The 16440-nt window shown below is 40.3% G+C and overlaps 1 protein-coding gene across 3 annotated transcripts in view; it reads left to right on the forward strand.

The window, feature by feature from the left end:
* The window catches only part of KCND2 (potassium voltage-gated channel subfamily D member 2), a 455155-nt gene that overhangs the window by 403654 nt on the left and 35061 nt on the right, over positions 1 to 16440 (forward strand). For all 3 annotated transcript variants that reach the window (XM_048836176.2, XM_048836174.2, XM_048836175.2), the window contains exon 3: positions 7628 to 7790. In XM_048836176.2, the coding sequence (XP_048692133.1) occupies positions 7628 to 7790 (163 nt within the window). The remainder of the gene's footprint in view (positions 1 to 7627; positions 7791 to 16440) is intronic.

The raw sequence follows: 16440 nt of genomic DNA on the forward strand, positions 1-16440 counted from the left end.
ACAGAAACTTGCAAATATTGCAACTGAAAAAATGTAGAGAAGGAAAATGCACTCGCTATTATAATTTGTATAACTAGAAGAGGAGAAAGAATCACACACTAAGGTTTTAGCTACTACCTAATTTGAAAAGTCAGTGTGTAAATGGCTTCCATGTTTGTTGTATTTCAGTGACTTCAAGATCAAATCCGCTCAGTTGTCAAGTAACAAGATAGTTTTTCCACTTTATAATACAAGCTTTACAAAACTCACCCTCCCTTGTCTTCCCTTCACTTGAGCTTTCAGAGACAACCCATGCCTACAGATAGTGGGGGAGGAGGGGCAGAGTGAGGACAGCCAGCTTTAGCAGTGTTACTGAGCATGCTCGGTCTATGCCAAGGAGCAAATCTGAGGAGACACGTGGCAGATGCCCACAATTCTTCATCACTTCTTCTGGTCCCTTGCACGGGTTTCTAGGTCTTGGAGATGCAGTCCTTTTCTCTTCAGACTCCTCTTGACAGAGCTTTCCATCATATCCTCAGTCTTCCACATTCTTTCTTGCCGTCATCTTCCTCCAAAGATTTCTTTACTGGCTGTTCTTCCATTCTTTTCACATGTCCAGCTCACCTCAAATGCATGCTCTCCAGCATATCTATGATTGAGAGTCCCAAATTCATCTTTCCCCTAATTTCTTCCATGCTCATTTTATCTGTCCTCTGGTCGCCTGCCATTCTCCTCCTCATACTATTTTCTATTACCTGTATCTTCTTTTCTTCCATCTCCATAAGACTCACCATTTCCAAACCATAGAGCAGGCAGGAACAAATACACGCAGCCCACACTTTTCCTTTCAGTTTGTTACTTAACTGCCGGTCTCACAGTACTCTTTCTACCTTTTTCACTACTACCCATGCTCATTGGGTTCTTCTTTTCAGTTCCAGATCTCTCGCCAATGGTACTAAGTTTACTTCCCAAGTACTATAAACAAATTATTTTTTCTGATTCAGCTTCTCTCCTAAAACTTTGATCAACATCTCTTCTTCCACCTTCCCTTCTTGCATAACTTCAGTTTTCTTTATATTTACCTTCAAATCATGATCTTTAAACACAGATGCCCACTCTGATACTATATTTACCAATTCCTTTTTGCTGTCAGTCAAAAGGGCCAGATCATCAGCATATGTTATTTTTCTTGTGTCTCCACTTGCTTGTTTTTTCTATTAATTAACTCCATACATAGGATGAAGAGAAGTGGACTCAGCACACTGCCTTGTTTAAACCCTGCCATCATCTCACAACTCTCTGAAATTCTATGTGTTGTTACCACCATAGCTCTGGACCTCCATATGGCTCCTCTTATCATCTGCATTTCTTGAAGTCCCCTGTCAATCCCTCCATCTCAATAATTGAAACACCAACTCCCGCTGAACGAAGTCATGTGGTTTCTCAAGATAAAAAAAAACTAAATACCAGTTAACCCATCCATTTATCATTCTTTCAAACTTCTTCTCTTTGCAAATACTGTGTCTATAACATTCCTTCCTTTCCTAAAGCCATGATGCTGCTCTCCTATATTTTGCTACACCTTGCACCTCAACCTTGCCTCCAAAACTCTCTTAAGGACTTTGAGGTTGATGAATCCGATGAAGCGAGCTGTAGCTCACGAAAGCTTATGCTCAAATAAATTTGTTAGTCTCTAAGGTGCCACAAGTACTCCTTTTCTTTTTGATGTAGCCACAGGTGTGTATAGAATGGACTTCCCTCTTGAACAGCCCCTTGCAAGTGTTCTTCCTTTGGTAAAGGTCAGTATGGGAGGATTGAGATTTCTTAAATCCCTCAGAATTGCATCTTCCAACTTCATCTGTGGTCAGCTTCATGTTCTACTTCCTTTGACCTCAGCTCTATAGACCTTTTGTAAAAGCATACCTTCTTCTGCACAGTGTACATAACCCCATTATTGCAGTCATCCTGTTCTCAACTGGTACAAGACTGCAACTTGCCAGGAACTTCTACATATCTCCTCATTTGTGACAAAATCAAACCAATGGATGTTAAGAATACGCCATAACTTTCAAAACTGAAAACTGTTTAGTTTCCTTTCCTCGGCTGTTTTATAATGGTCATGTTTCTGCTCCATGTAACAGAGTTGATGTTACTACTGCATTGAATACTTGTATCTTAGTTATCACACAACATCACGCCACCCAAACAAAGTCCTTTGAAGATATTGAAATGCCATTCATGCAAGACTGATCCGATGTGTGACTTCTTCAGATATAGAACCTTCTGCTGTCAACTGACTACCAGACAGATAAAACTATCCACCAATTCAGTATAATTGCCATATACATGCAGCATCAGCAGGTCATTTCCATTTTATAGGAGGCATGAATAGCTTTGGTTAATCACCACTGATATTAAATCCCATAGATTAAATCCCATAGATCCCATAGCAGCTCTTCCAGCATTAGCTATAGTTGGTCAGTAGTCAGTCCAAGTAAGGCAATATCATTCACATACTCGAGATCCTCTAACGATGAATCTTTAAATTTCCCACCTTCTGCTTTGGCCTCAGTCAGCTTTGTCATCAAATAGTCTATTAGAACATTAAGTAAGGTGACAGAACTCATCCATGCCATACTCCTGAGTCTACTGAAAACCAGTCTGCAATTAACAATCATTTATCTTCACACAGCTAAATGTAGCATGGTACAATTCTTCCACTAAGTACATTAAGTCCTCAGGCACACCATATGGGCATAAAAGTATCCACTGAGTCAAAATCGGCTATAATCTATAAACGCGATGAAACTTTCTTCTCTTGCTCTAGTCATTTTTCAGTAACATTCCACAGAACATATATACCATGGATTCTAAATTGAGCTGTACAGAAACCACACTGGATGTGCAATTTAGGAACTTCATAGTCTCAAATACACATTTCTGGTTATGTCTTTCGGAGGCTTTCTGAATACACTGTGCCATACCATTCCACCATTGATTATGATCATTCTGACAGGCCCTCATGACTGCTCACTCAAGACATTGCTTTTCCTCTATTGCCCATTTCCTCTTCCATTCACTGACTTGATTCTGACCTTCCAGTTCATCCATTCTGCACCATGCCTCTTTTTTTCTCACCCATACTTTGATGGTATCATTTGTAATCCAGTATTGCTTTTTCATTGTCTTTAGTCCCAGTTGTTCTCCAGCTATCTGTGTGATAGAATCCCAGAAGAAAGCCCATGCTTCTTGTGTGTTAGACAGCTGGTAATGCAATATAGAATATTTGTTGGAAATTGCTACCTGTGTAATTATTAGCAGTTCATTCATCATGAAGCTTATCAACATTTACACGTTTCAACGCAGTAGATACAAGTCTTTGGAACTTTATTAAATGGAACATCATTGTTGCTGTTAGGAGTTGATTATCAGATTCCAGAGCAAGATCAGCACTCCTAAATATACATACATCTTGTTCCAAACTAGAATGTGATCCAAGGCTGTATTGTTACCCAATGGATATTGAAATGTATACTTATAGCAGTTCTTGTGCTGAAACCAGGTAGACATTAAAAATAGTTCATGTGTGGAAGTAAATTCTAATAGATGAAAATAATTATCTGGTCTCTCCTCCGGTAAGCTGTGTGGTCCCAGTACAAATTCAAATCCAGTTCTATCATGGCCAATTCTCATGCTCATATCTTCTAAGTTGGCAATATGTAGTCAGGATCACATACTACATACAACGTCCTCTAACCTGGTATAAAAACCATCCTTTTCAGCATCAGGCCTTGTGTCATGTTGAGCATATCCACTAATAACTACCATACATCCTCCATTCAAACTCAAAATGGTGGCTATCAGACATAGAGAATAGGCCTGCCAAGTCAGTTGTGCAGATTGCGCCACAGGGACAAAATCAAAGCAACACCAGTGTGCCCTTCAGATGTGTCATTAGGCATGCAACAATTGAAAGGTCTGCTACAAGTCAGAGTTGTGCTGTCAGTGTTTAAATTCCACCGTGTCTCTTGCATGCCACATACAACAGTCACCCTTTCCAGTTCTTCAGCCAAGAGAGTCCTTTTTCCAACAGCTGTTAATGATCAGACATTCCGTGGTCCATCCTCAGATACTGATGTTGCTTCAGAAGGCGACATATCATCTTTGTCAGGTGCTTCCCTCCCATTTCTGTTTATGGAAGAATCATCATCATACAGTGTGACTCCTCTGCATTTAGTAGAAGATTTAGATGCATCCTGAAGCTTGGTTCCATTCTGAGTAGTAGACAAAACTGCCGAAGCAGATAAAGCAGATGAAATTGCTAACGTTGTACGTTGTACGTGTTTTTCTTCTGCATGTCAAAGCTAGAGACGTTTTACAGGGATGGCTTGCCAAGCCATTGCCCAACCCTTCCACTTTATCTGGGCTTGGGACCAGCACTAGGAACAAAGACATTGTGGTGTGGTTATTACAAGTATAATTGAATGTAAAATTTGGCCCTCCATCTGGAACTTAGTTAACTATTTTGTTGATGCATATACCAGAATAGAAACCAGGTCCCATAGGAGAGGAGACCTAAACAGAATAAATGTAGGAAAACCTTTAGTTTTGTCACAAAACTGAGCAGCTATGATTCTGACTACCCACAGGGTTGATTAAGAAGCTGTCGTTTCTCCATACTACTCTTCTGAATATAAGTGCACTTTAACATCTTCAGCACAGTGTTTCTCAGCAGGAGAAAATTTAAATTAGACAAGTTACTGCCTGTCAAGGTTCCTTCCCCACTCTGAACTCTAGGGCACAGATGTGGGGACCTGCATGAAGAGACCCCCTAAGCTTATTGCTACCAGCTTAGGTTAAAACTTCCCCAGGGCACAAAGTCTTTGCCCTTGGATTAGGTAAAACACTGCCATCACCAAGTGTTTTAGACAAAGAACAGGGAAAGGACCACTTGGAGTCCTATTCCCCCAAAATATTCCCCCAAGCCCTACAACTCCTTTCCTGGGGAAGGCTCGATAATAATATCCTCACCAATTGGTACAGGTGAACACAGACCCAAACCCTTGGATCTTAAGAACAATGAAAAATCAATCAGGTTCTTAAAGGAAGAATTTTATTTAAAGAAAAGGTATAAGAATCACCTCTGTAAAATCAGGATGGTAAATACTTTACAGGGTAATCAGATTCAAAACATAGAGAATCCCTCTAGGCAAAACCTTAAGTTACAAAAAGACACAAAACCAGAAATACACATTCCCTCCAGCACAGCGAATTTACAAGCCAAAACAAAGAAAAACTTAATGCATTTTCTAGCTAGGTTACTTACTAACTTTACAGGAGTTGAAGGGCTTGCATCCTTGATCTGTTCCCGGCAAAGGTATCACCCAGACAGACAGACAAAAGCCTTTCCCGCCCCACACACACACTCCAAGATTTGAAAGTATCTTGTCCCCTCATTGGTCATTTTGGGTCAGGTGCCAGCGAGGTTAGCTGAGCTTCTTAACCCTTTACAGGTGAAGGGATTTTGCCTCTGGCCAGGAGGGATTTTATAGCACTGTATACAGAAAGGTGGTTACCCTTCCCTTTATATTTATGACACTGCCATGCGCAAATTAGAGCTATCAGTAAGGTGGAGGCTATTATTAACACTAACTAAGGGCCAAATAAGATTATAGTTGGAAAATGTTTCATTTTTTTCCTTATTCAAGTAGAAATAGGAAAGGTAGTCAGAACTGGGATACTTTATAGCTGAAGTTAAATCCAGCTCTTTACTGTCATTTAATACAACAGACACAGAGAAACATTTTCACTATACAAACAATCCTAAACATTTTATTTCCAAATTTTATATAACACTTTTGAAATGCAATAGAAAAATATCATCCTGTGTCACAGCCTGGGAATATATACATGGCTACAAAAATATTGGATGCTGACTGGCCTAGAATCCTTGCTACCATTAACATCAAACTGCAGTAGACTTTCACAAACATACAGTTATATTACGAACAGAGTGTTTTATTCTGCAACAAATGCAAATAAAAATGGAACCAGAACTGCCTTCTGACTGTCCAAAATGATCCATTAGTGACAATGGGAGCTTCTAGGTGCTTTGCACTTTTGCAAATCAAGCTGTTTATTTAGGGGCCTAATGTGGATTTAGAAACCTAATTTTAAGCACCATCTTGAAATTTTAGATCATGCATAAGTATAAATGATTCTTTCTAATATATAAATATGTAGTCTACCTGATGTGTTTGGGTTGTGTTGTATTGGGGGGAAATATAAAGATTATACCCCCAACAGGTGTAAGGTAGGTGGTGGAGACACCTGTATTGTGAGATACAGTTGCTAATGTAATGGAAAGTGTGGGTCTCTCGCTGGTCTCTTTCCTGTCCTAAAATATCCTGCTCCTCACACCATCCGCATGTAGTCTTTAAAAGATAGAACCCATCCTATACTACTCTTTCTGCCCATCTCTGCAGGGTCCGTATTAGTGTCACTAGTTTTTAGCAAGTGTGATTAACAAAACTAAAACTACAGTAGGTGTTTTAGTATCTATCCGTGTGACACACTGTTGTACATGTTGTTCTGGCCAGGTCTTGTAAAGCCACTAAACAGTTCTTTTTAGATAAAATAAGTATGGTCATTGCCATCATTACAGAGGTTGCTCCAGGCTATAGTATCACCTGCTTCCTTGATTCCCTCCATTAGCACTTCATTTCAACCCTGTAAAGTCAAACCCTCCTCCTCGCCTTAAAGGCTACTGAATCTTGCCCTGACACATACCTCTGCTCTCGTTTCTACTGTTATCCCCTCCTGCTCCCTATGCCCTGCCCCCACCTCTGTGTTACTCATCCCTTCATCTCCTTCTCTCATTCTTGTGTTCGGACCTGCCACATGCCTAGAAGAGTCTCCCTGTTTTCACCCACTTCTCTCTTATCCTTCAAATCCCTGCGTAAAACATGTTTTATTCTCATCAAAGCAACTCCCAAACATTGGATCTCCTGCAGTGTTATCCTACATCTTGCTTTTGTGTTCGGTCTTGTCCTATATCGACTGTAAGATCTTTGGGATTGGGAGTGTGTCTTACCTATGTTGTGTAACATGCTATGCAAATTTACAGTCCTATGTAAATGTTTAATAGTAATTAATAACCCAACCAATTAAAAAGCAAATGTAACTTAAAGATATTTAGCTTATTCTTGAACTCAGTAGCATTTAGTTACACATTTTGCCCATACAACAAACTATTGAGTATAGAGAACAGAGGCCTCTTTATAAGCTGTCAGTTGAAATTCCTCTAGACAATTCTTAATGTCACTGTATTCCTCCTTTACTAGAAAATCAGTATCTAGCATCAAAAAGAGGTGTCTTCAAGTCCCAGCAAGTCTGTGGATTGACAGGAGGTTTGAAGGAATGAAAAAAATATTTAGATCCAGATCTAGGAACTGTGTTGACTTAAGCACTAAATTAAAATGGAAATGATACACATACATACAGCACATAGACATACAGATAAATGTATATGTGTATGAAATGTTCTTTGCAAATTATAGTAAAAAATAGTTTCTAGCTAGTTTGACTTTAAATCTGATACTTAAGAGTAGTTAATGTTTTTAAATAGATTTTGTTTTCTTTAACCCAGGTATGGTGACATGGTGCCGAAGACAATAGCTGGGAAGATATTTGGTTCAATATGTTCCCTGAGTGGGGTCTTAGTCATTGCTCTGCCAGTTCCTGTAATTGTCTCCAACTTCAGTCGTATCTACCACCAGAATCAACGAGCAGACAAGCGCAGGGCACAAAAGGTGCGCTCTCACTTCCATCCCACACTCTTGATTTGGTGCAAAGTAGATAACAGATGGCTTTTTTATATGCTGTATGTCATCCAAGGGAGCATAATTTATTAATAGGAGGGCTGCTATACATGCATGATAGCAGGGGCACTAAGGCAAATTTACTAATTTAAAAGTACATTTCAAGTTTGTTTTTTTATGCTGAAATTGCTCCTTTCTTCTTCTTGGTAATATCCACAGATCCACGACAATGGGTACTTTAGCCTGCTTGCAGATTGGAGGCAGAACCAGCCCTGTCAGCCACTGGAAGTAGGGAAGTGTCTTACCTCCTGATGTTCCCTCCAGGTTTCTCTGCCTCCACACTGGCCAGCGGCTCAGCCAGACCTCCCTGCAGATTTCTCAGGAAAATTCTAAATTTATTTCAAATTTCTAGACTAATAATTTGGTTCTTTCTGATTCCCAGCCATGTCCCAAGGCTGCATTTACTTTTGGGGACATTGTTTTGTCAGTTCTCCTTCCCTGGGGCATTTACTGCAGCTAGTGCTCCTGGAGGCTTCAAGGACAGAGATAAGCCAAGAAAAGGCAGAGACAAAAGAAAGGGTCTGTGTCTCATGCGCCCCCACATTATAGAGTGTCTCGTTAAAGAATTCAGCCTGCACTGTGGGAAGAATGCGGTTTCCCTCATAGTCCTGTCTGGGCCAGATCACCTCGCCCTACCCTTCCCTGGGTAGAATAGGAGCCAGGCAGGACTGGAGAGGCTGGCTGTGCTGAATAAGATGCAGCCCAGGCCCAGCGGGGTTACCATAGCCCTCTCCCCCAGCAGGAAAGGTGTCTAGCAGGATTGGACAAGAACTGGCTCCAGAACAAGCAGACATCCCCCAGGAGGGAGTGAAGCCAGAAGGGCAGAGCACCAGACAGAAGATTGTGTCTGTGTCCACATAGCCCGCACCACCAGCCAATGCTTAATTTGTAATAAAAGATGTGCTGGGGCTCATGCAATTAGGTGATAGGGCTCAAGCAATTTTTTTTTACTTTCATAACTGATGTGGAAGCCCAGAGGTGCTGGGGATATGAACTGCCAAGCCTAGAGGTGCCAGGGCTAAGCACCGGCAAACCCTGGCACAATTTAAGCACTGCCACCAGCCACACCTCTGACTGCGGGGCCTAACCACCTCCTCTCCATCTGTTTCCCAATGGGTCACAGATGGAGGGCTCCGGACACAACATGACTGAGACCTCCAGGGGAAACATGCCTACCTAGCTCATGTGAATTCCATTCAACAGAGAGGAATGGAGCTTCTAGGGAGCCCATTCTTGAGCTCCAGGCCAGTACCTTCCTTGAGAGATCCAGAAAGACCCCATGTATGGGAGGGGAGACAAATAAGCCCAGCCTCTTGGAGGACAGAGGTATCACTAGTCTCTCGAATATTTTCAGAGAAATCTCTGTGTCCAATTTTACTTGAACAAGTGGCCTCTCCCTGTATAGGCGCTTTACAGGCATCCAAACCCAGGCAGGCATTGTCTCCGCTGCCTTCCTTGATCGTGGAAACTCTGAGATCCGTTTCACACAGATACATGGGGCTTTGGTCTTTGGGATCAGATGCTGAAACAAATTGATTCCCAGCTGGTGATACAATGGAAAACTTTATGGAAAGACGAGGAGATTCAATGTCATCAGAACAGTCACCTTATAGTTCTGGCTCCTACCATACTCTATAGGAAAGACCCCAGAAACCATCAGGTGACATCAGACTACCACAACTAAATAAATTAACAATTTGGGACTGTCATCGGACACCCTAAGTGCCCCTCCAGGCTTTCACAAGCAATGTTAACACTTGGGTTGGGGAGGCAGATTCACATCTGTTTCACACAGGTACATGGGGTATTGGTATTTGGGATTAGATGCTGAGACAAATCAGTTCCCAGCTATCTTAGTGATTTGTAATGAGCATTACAGACCCCATACAGAGTTTAGGCTGAAGGGAGAAGAGATCCTTCCCTGCTTACCTGTAATCAGGCTGACCACACCCCCACACCGCTCCCAGAACTGCCAGTCCTGGAGACATGCACCCACAGCTGTGACCAATAAAGAAAATGAAGCCAGCTACAAAGGAGGGAGAACAGAGACGGAAGGGAAGTAGAAAGGGATAGCAGAAAAGTAACAATCCCGCACCAGGCTACCTCTAAGAAACTGACAGGGAGACAAAAGAAGATGTCAAGCCCTGGAATTTAAAGGCTGATAAACTCAATTTAGTGAATTCCTAATTTCAATAAGTTCCTAAAAGAGACTTGTCTTCAAAGCATTCCCATTTTAACCCTCCTTAGACAATTCGTATATTTTGCAGAGGGATGGCAGCATTTTTCTTTTCCCAACTTCAATCATTACTGTTCGTCCTACATGTGCTTCCAGGGTCTCTCGCCAGGATCAGGGCAGCGATAATATTGGCTTTAGGGAATAAGGAAATTGCTTCTCTTTTGACACACAATTTTTCTGATCAGGGTTCTGTGCAGAGAGAAAGATTATGGAAAAGCACTGGTTCCTGGAATATCTTGGATTCAGGACAAACAAACTCACATGGGATTGTCAGGGATATCAGTTTCAGAAGAATGTTAGCAGAAATATCTCACTCACCATAAGACATTTTGGTAGGCTGATGATCAACACTTTTGCATCTTGAAACAGTAAAGTACCCTATGGCCTCTCTGTGTGTGAGGACACAGGATAGGAGTTGGTGAATGGTATCTTGCAAAGCTGGGCAAGGTCACTGATATGTGTCTTACCAGCTATTACACCGTACCCCAGGGCAGAAATGGGAGAGTGACAGTGACAACGTTTATGCCTTTCTGGATGTAGAGACTATGGCTCTCTGGCCTGATGAACCTAGTGTTGCATCTTTGGATGTCTCCGTCTCACAGAAGAGGTTTGCAATTGCAAGACCAGTCCTGCATCTGGGATCAGACAGGTTTAAAATGGATACTTGGATAAAGTGATTATTGCTGTCATAAACCTCAGAAGAGAAGTCAACAAATAGAACATATTCTACTGGCTGATACAAAGACAATAGTTTAACTACCCTGTTAAATAAGTGAAACATAGCCTTGAGTTCTTCCGAGAGGATTTTACTGTGGGTGTATAAATGTCCAAATTAAAATGTAAAGTCTCTGTAATATGTTGTCAGCATGTTCAAGAAAAGGAAGTTTTGTACAATTATCAACCCTAAACACTTTTTTTAGAGCATCAATCTTACTCCAATGCTGCAAGGTGATAGAGCATAAGAAAATAAAAATGGCCTTACTGGACTAGACCAATGGTCCATCGAGTCCAGTGTCCTGTCTTTCAAAGTGGCCAGTGCCAGATGCTTCAGAGAGAATGAACAGAAAAGGGCAATTATCAGTTGATTCATTCCCCATTATCCATTCCCAGCTTCTGGAATTCTGAGTTTTAGGGTTAGTTTCTGACCATCTTGGTTAATAGCCATTGATGGACCTATCCTCCATGAACTTATCTAATTCTTTGTTGAACGCAGTTATAGTTTTCACTTTCACAACATCTCCTGGCAATGAGTTCCACAGGTTGACTATGTGTTGTGTGAAGAAGTACTTCAGTATGTTTGTTTTAAACCAGTTGTCTAATAATTTCATTGGGTGATTCCTGGTTCTTGTGTTACGTGAATGGGCATATAACACTTCCCCATTCGCTTTCTCCACAGCATTCATGATTTTATAGATCTCTATCATATCTCCCGTTAGTCATCTCTTTTCTACACTGAACAATCCCAGTCTTTTTAATCTCTCCTCGTATAAAAACTGTTCCATATTCCTAATCATTTTGTTGCCCTTCTCTGTACCTTTTCCATTTCTAAAATATCTTTTCTGAGGTGGAGCGACCACAACTGCATGCAGTATTCAAGGTGTGGGTGTGGCATGGATTATGTAGTGACACTGTGATATTTTCTCTCTTATTATCTATCCCTTTCCTAATAGTTCCTAACATTCTCTTAAATTTTTTGATTGCCACTGCACATTGAGCAGCTGTTTTCAGAGATTTATCCACAATGACTCCAAGATCGCTTTCTTGAGTGATAACAGCTAATTTAGACCCCAACATTTTGTATGTATAGTTGGGATTATGTTTTCCAGTGTGCATTACTTTGCATTTACCAGCATTGAATTTCATCTGCCATTTTTCCTCCTGGTCACCCAGTTTTGTGAGATCCCTTTTTAATTCTTCACAGTCAGCTTTAGATTTAACTATCTTGAGTAATTTAGTATCATCTGCAAACTTTTCCAAATTATTTATGAATATTTTGAACAGCACAGGTCCCAGTACAGAGCCTTGGGGGAACCCCACTATTAACAACTTTACATTGTGAAAACTGACCGTTTATTCCTACTCTTTGTTTCCTATCTTTTAACTGATCCATGAGAGGAATTTGCTTAAGACTCTTTGGTGAGGGAGCTTGTCAAAGGCTTTGTGGAAGTCACAGTACACTATATCAACTGGATCACCTCTGTCCACATGCTTGTTGACCCCCTAAAAGAATTCTAATAGATTGGTGAGGTATGATTTCCCTTTAAAAGATCCATGTTGACTCTTCCCCAACACATCAGCTTCATTTATGTGTCTGATAATTATGTTCTTTACTATAGTTCAACCTATTTGCCTGGTTCTGAAGTGAGGTTTGCCAGCCTGTAATTGCCAGGATTGCTTCTCGAGCCTTTTTTAAAAATCAGCATTACATTAGCTATCCTCCAGTCATCTGGTACAGAGGCTGATTTAAGTGATAGGTTATATACCACAGTTAGTAGTTCTGCAATTTGATATTTGAGTTCCTTCAGAACTCTTGGGTGAATACCATCTTATTCTGGTGACTTATTACTGTTTAATTTATCAATTTGTTCCAAAACCTCCTCTACTGACAATTCTTCCATTTTGTCATTTAAAAAAAATGGCTCTGGTTTGGGAATCTCCCTCATGTGCTCTGCAGTGAAGACAGAAGCAAAGAATTCATTTAGACACTCTGCAACAGCCTTGTCTTCCATGAGTACTCCTTTAACACCTTGATCATCCAGTGACCCAACTGATTATGTGGCAGGTTTCCTGTTTCTGATGTACTTAAAACATTTTTTGCTGTTAGTTTTTGTGTCTTTTGCTAGTTGCTCTTCAAATTCCTTTTTGGACTGCCTTATTATTCTTATACACTTGATTTGCCTAGGTTTATGCTTCTTTCCATTTCCAAATCAGTAGGATTTGACTTCCAATTTTTTAGATGCCTTTTTGCCTCTAATCACCTCTTCTTGTCTGCTGTTTAGCCATGGTGGCATTTTTTTGGTCCTCTTACTGTTTTTTTATTTGGGGTCTACAAGCATGACCTTGGACCTTCATTCTTCTCCTTATAGCACTACCCAGACTGAGTCCCTCCAGGAGGTGTCGTTATACTTCCTGTCCATTAGAGTAGGTCACTCAATGGCTATGTTCTCCAATCAGATGAGTTTAGTTTAAATGGGAGCTTTCTCCAATAGGATACAGTATTGTACTTTTAATTCAGAAAGGTAGTCCTCTCATAACTGTCATAACATTCATTCCCTAAGTAAATTCAAGAAATGTTCATCCTTTGCTTAAGCATTGAGGTCCAGTCCTTAGGAGCACTGACAGGCTCAGGGCAGAGTAGTCATCTTTCCTGCATTAAGATATATTAGACAGCTACATGGCCATCAATACATAAATTCACTAAAGTCTGCGTATTGGTCGTCCAATCGTAGCCAACGGGAAAGGTAGAAGAGATATTAATATATTATCTATTTCATTTTTGACGTCTACTTTAAAATAATGATCCTGCTTCCCACCCTGAATGCACACTGCTATTAAAATCCCATTGTAGTGAGTCTGTGGACCTTAGCATGAATAAGAACAGTAAAATGTATCTGAACCTATGTGAAAATTTCCTTTCTTCAAGTAATAAGGTCCACAGATATGACCCACCCTGGAGATCAGTGTATCATCCAGAATACAGAAATTGACATCTGAAAACTTGAGTTTCATAGGCAGAATTTACCATGTTCTGCCGTAGAAGAAATGGTTGTGCTTTTTCTTCAGAGTATATTTACTGCAATCTGTAATGTAGGAAAGTAGATTTGAATTATCCTGGCTGCGAAACTTACCTCAACTGGAGGGAACTTCAGAAGGCATTCCCCTGCTGCCAGTGACTGACAGGTATAGTTCTGCCCCAAAGCTGGAAGCAGGCTGAACTACCCATTGTACCTGATCTATAGACTATATTACTTAAAGGACATTTTCAGTTAGGCACAGGTTTTCCTGTTCCATACTTTCGGGGTATCATGGGTTGAATGTTAACAGTCGTTTATAATAATACTATACGCTTCTCTTTTCTGTGGACCCAGTGTTTCTCCCTAAATGCCCTCCCCATTTTCCATCCCCTCTTTTGCTTCACCTTTTCTATAGCTATCCATGAGTCCCTGTGCTATGTTTAATGTTCTCTCAGCCAAGGAAATCTGAGGCCTTGTCTACACTAAAGGGAAAAGTCTATCTAAGCTACACAATTTGAGTTACGTGAAGTAGCTTAGATCTGCTTACCATGGGGTCCACACTACGCGACATCGATGGAAGACGCTCTCCCCATACTCTTCTCGATCAGCTGGAGTACAGGAGTTGACGGGAGAGCTATCAGTGGTTGATTTAGCAGGTCTTCACTAGACTGCTAAATCAACCACCGATGCATCAATCGCCACAGCGTCGATCCTCTGGTAAGTGTAGACAAGCCCTGAAAGTAGCTCCTTCAGTGTCTATCAACACTGGTCCCTAGATATATAGAGGAGTCCTTAATTGCCAATCTCAATGAGCACTTTCCCCCAGAAGAGCTTTTCATGATTCCTTAATAACGTCCAAAGAATTAACTGGTACCATAAATTAAGTGTATGGTCTTTCATGTGATCATGATCTGATCAGGCTTTTACACTTTTATATAGCAACTTTTATCCTGAAGGTTGGCTGATCTCTTATTTTACTAACTGATTGTGTACATAATGTATCTATCTGTCAAGTTATGAATAACTTTAGATATTACTGAAGTACAACTAGCTCTATAAAGTGCAACAACTGCTTAATAGCACCTGGCAGCTCAGGGAGAGCATTTCCATTAGGGCATAATGCCGGCTAACATAGTTTAAAACTTAAGTGAAATGTTAACTTCAGTGAGGTTAGAGAGATATAACTGATGTTATAATTCAGCCCAGATTTTTGAATGTAGTACTAAAGTATGTTAAGCTTGTGCTCAGTGAGCAATTATTTATAGAACCACCATTTTTTAAATGCAGAATATTGATTTGAATATATTATTGAAAAGAAAGGTAGTAGGACTGAAGAAATCTCTGGATCTTATTTAATTCCAGATCCACTGACTGTGTAAACAACACTTCCTTCTTTACTAAGTGTTGGTGTCATTTAAATTCTCTTCACCAATCTAAAGTAAATTATGTGCAATTACTGGAAAACAATAAAGCAAAGCAAGAAATATTGGCCTGAACTCTGTTAGATATAAGTGTAAATTACACTTATACCCACTGTAAGGCCCCTTTACACTACCAGAACAGTGTAAAGGGCCCTTAGTGGAACTGAGAATTCAGGTCATTTAGTCCATTGTTCTTGAATCCACAAAACATATTAAGGCAGTGATACTCACCCCTCAATGGTTCAGGAGCCAAATTAGCAATCAACATTACCCCAGAGAGCACAGTAGTGTGAATTCATTGTTTCATTTACTGTTTACAATTGATACTAATAACATAATAAAAGTATCCTGATTCTAATAATTGAATCACAGTGTTTTAATATCATGTGCTGCAAACAGCCGCAGGAGACACATTAAAGAGCCACTTGCAGCTCGCAAGCCTCAACGTGAGTATCACTGCATTAAGGTATTGTTCTTATCTTTACATTAGAAGACCATGAAGGTATAGACGAAACACCAGCTAGAGAATTTGTACTGTTTCCATAGCGATAAGAAGAGAGGTAACTATCTTGGTGGCCAGCAGAATAGACACAACACTATTAATGTTGCATTTTGTGCTATTGAAAAAGCTCATTTAAATGGACCAAATGTATCTCTTGGTAAATCTGCTAGAGCTAATTTCCAGTAAAGCATAAGAAGCTTCCATTTTGCAGCGTTCCTACCATGGAATAATAATATTACTATGTTTTGTGCTGGTGCTACATCTAAACATTTATGGAAATTGGGGGACTAATCTATAAATGTAAATTCAAAAGCCAGAAGAAAAGCAAAGAGCTCAAAAGAGATGTATGGAACCTTTATCATTATGGAGGAAGAAGTTGGACACCCATAAAAATGTGAGCTGATGGTCCATTTGTTGGAAAGTTTAAGATAGAAGACTATGGTGGAATTTTACCAAAGCAGCTAAAAGAACCTTCCTAGTTCACATATTTTTTACTGTCCCCAAAGATTGCAAAAATTCACAGAGCGCTTCTACTGCTGCAGCCATATTTACAAAACTTCAGTATTCTAGGGACTAAGGGAAGAAATGGAAAGTTTCACAGTAAAGAGGATGGTTTTCTGTGGAAGAGTTTAGTCCTCTTTTTTTCCAGGCACTGCTGCTCAAAAGGAGAGTTGGATGGGGTTTGTGT

The sequence above is a fragment of the Caretta caretta genome, chromosome 1, assembly GCF_965140235.1.
Source record: "Caretta caretta isolate rCarCar2 chromosome 1, rCarCar1.hap1, whole genome shotgun sequence".
Classification (NCBI taxonomy): domain Eukaryota; kingdom Metazoa; phylum Chordata; order Testudines; family Cheloniidae; genus Caretta; species Caretta caretta.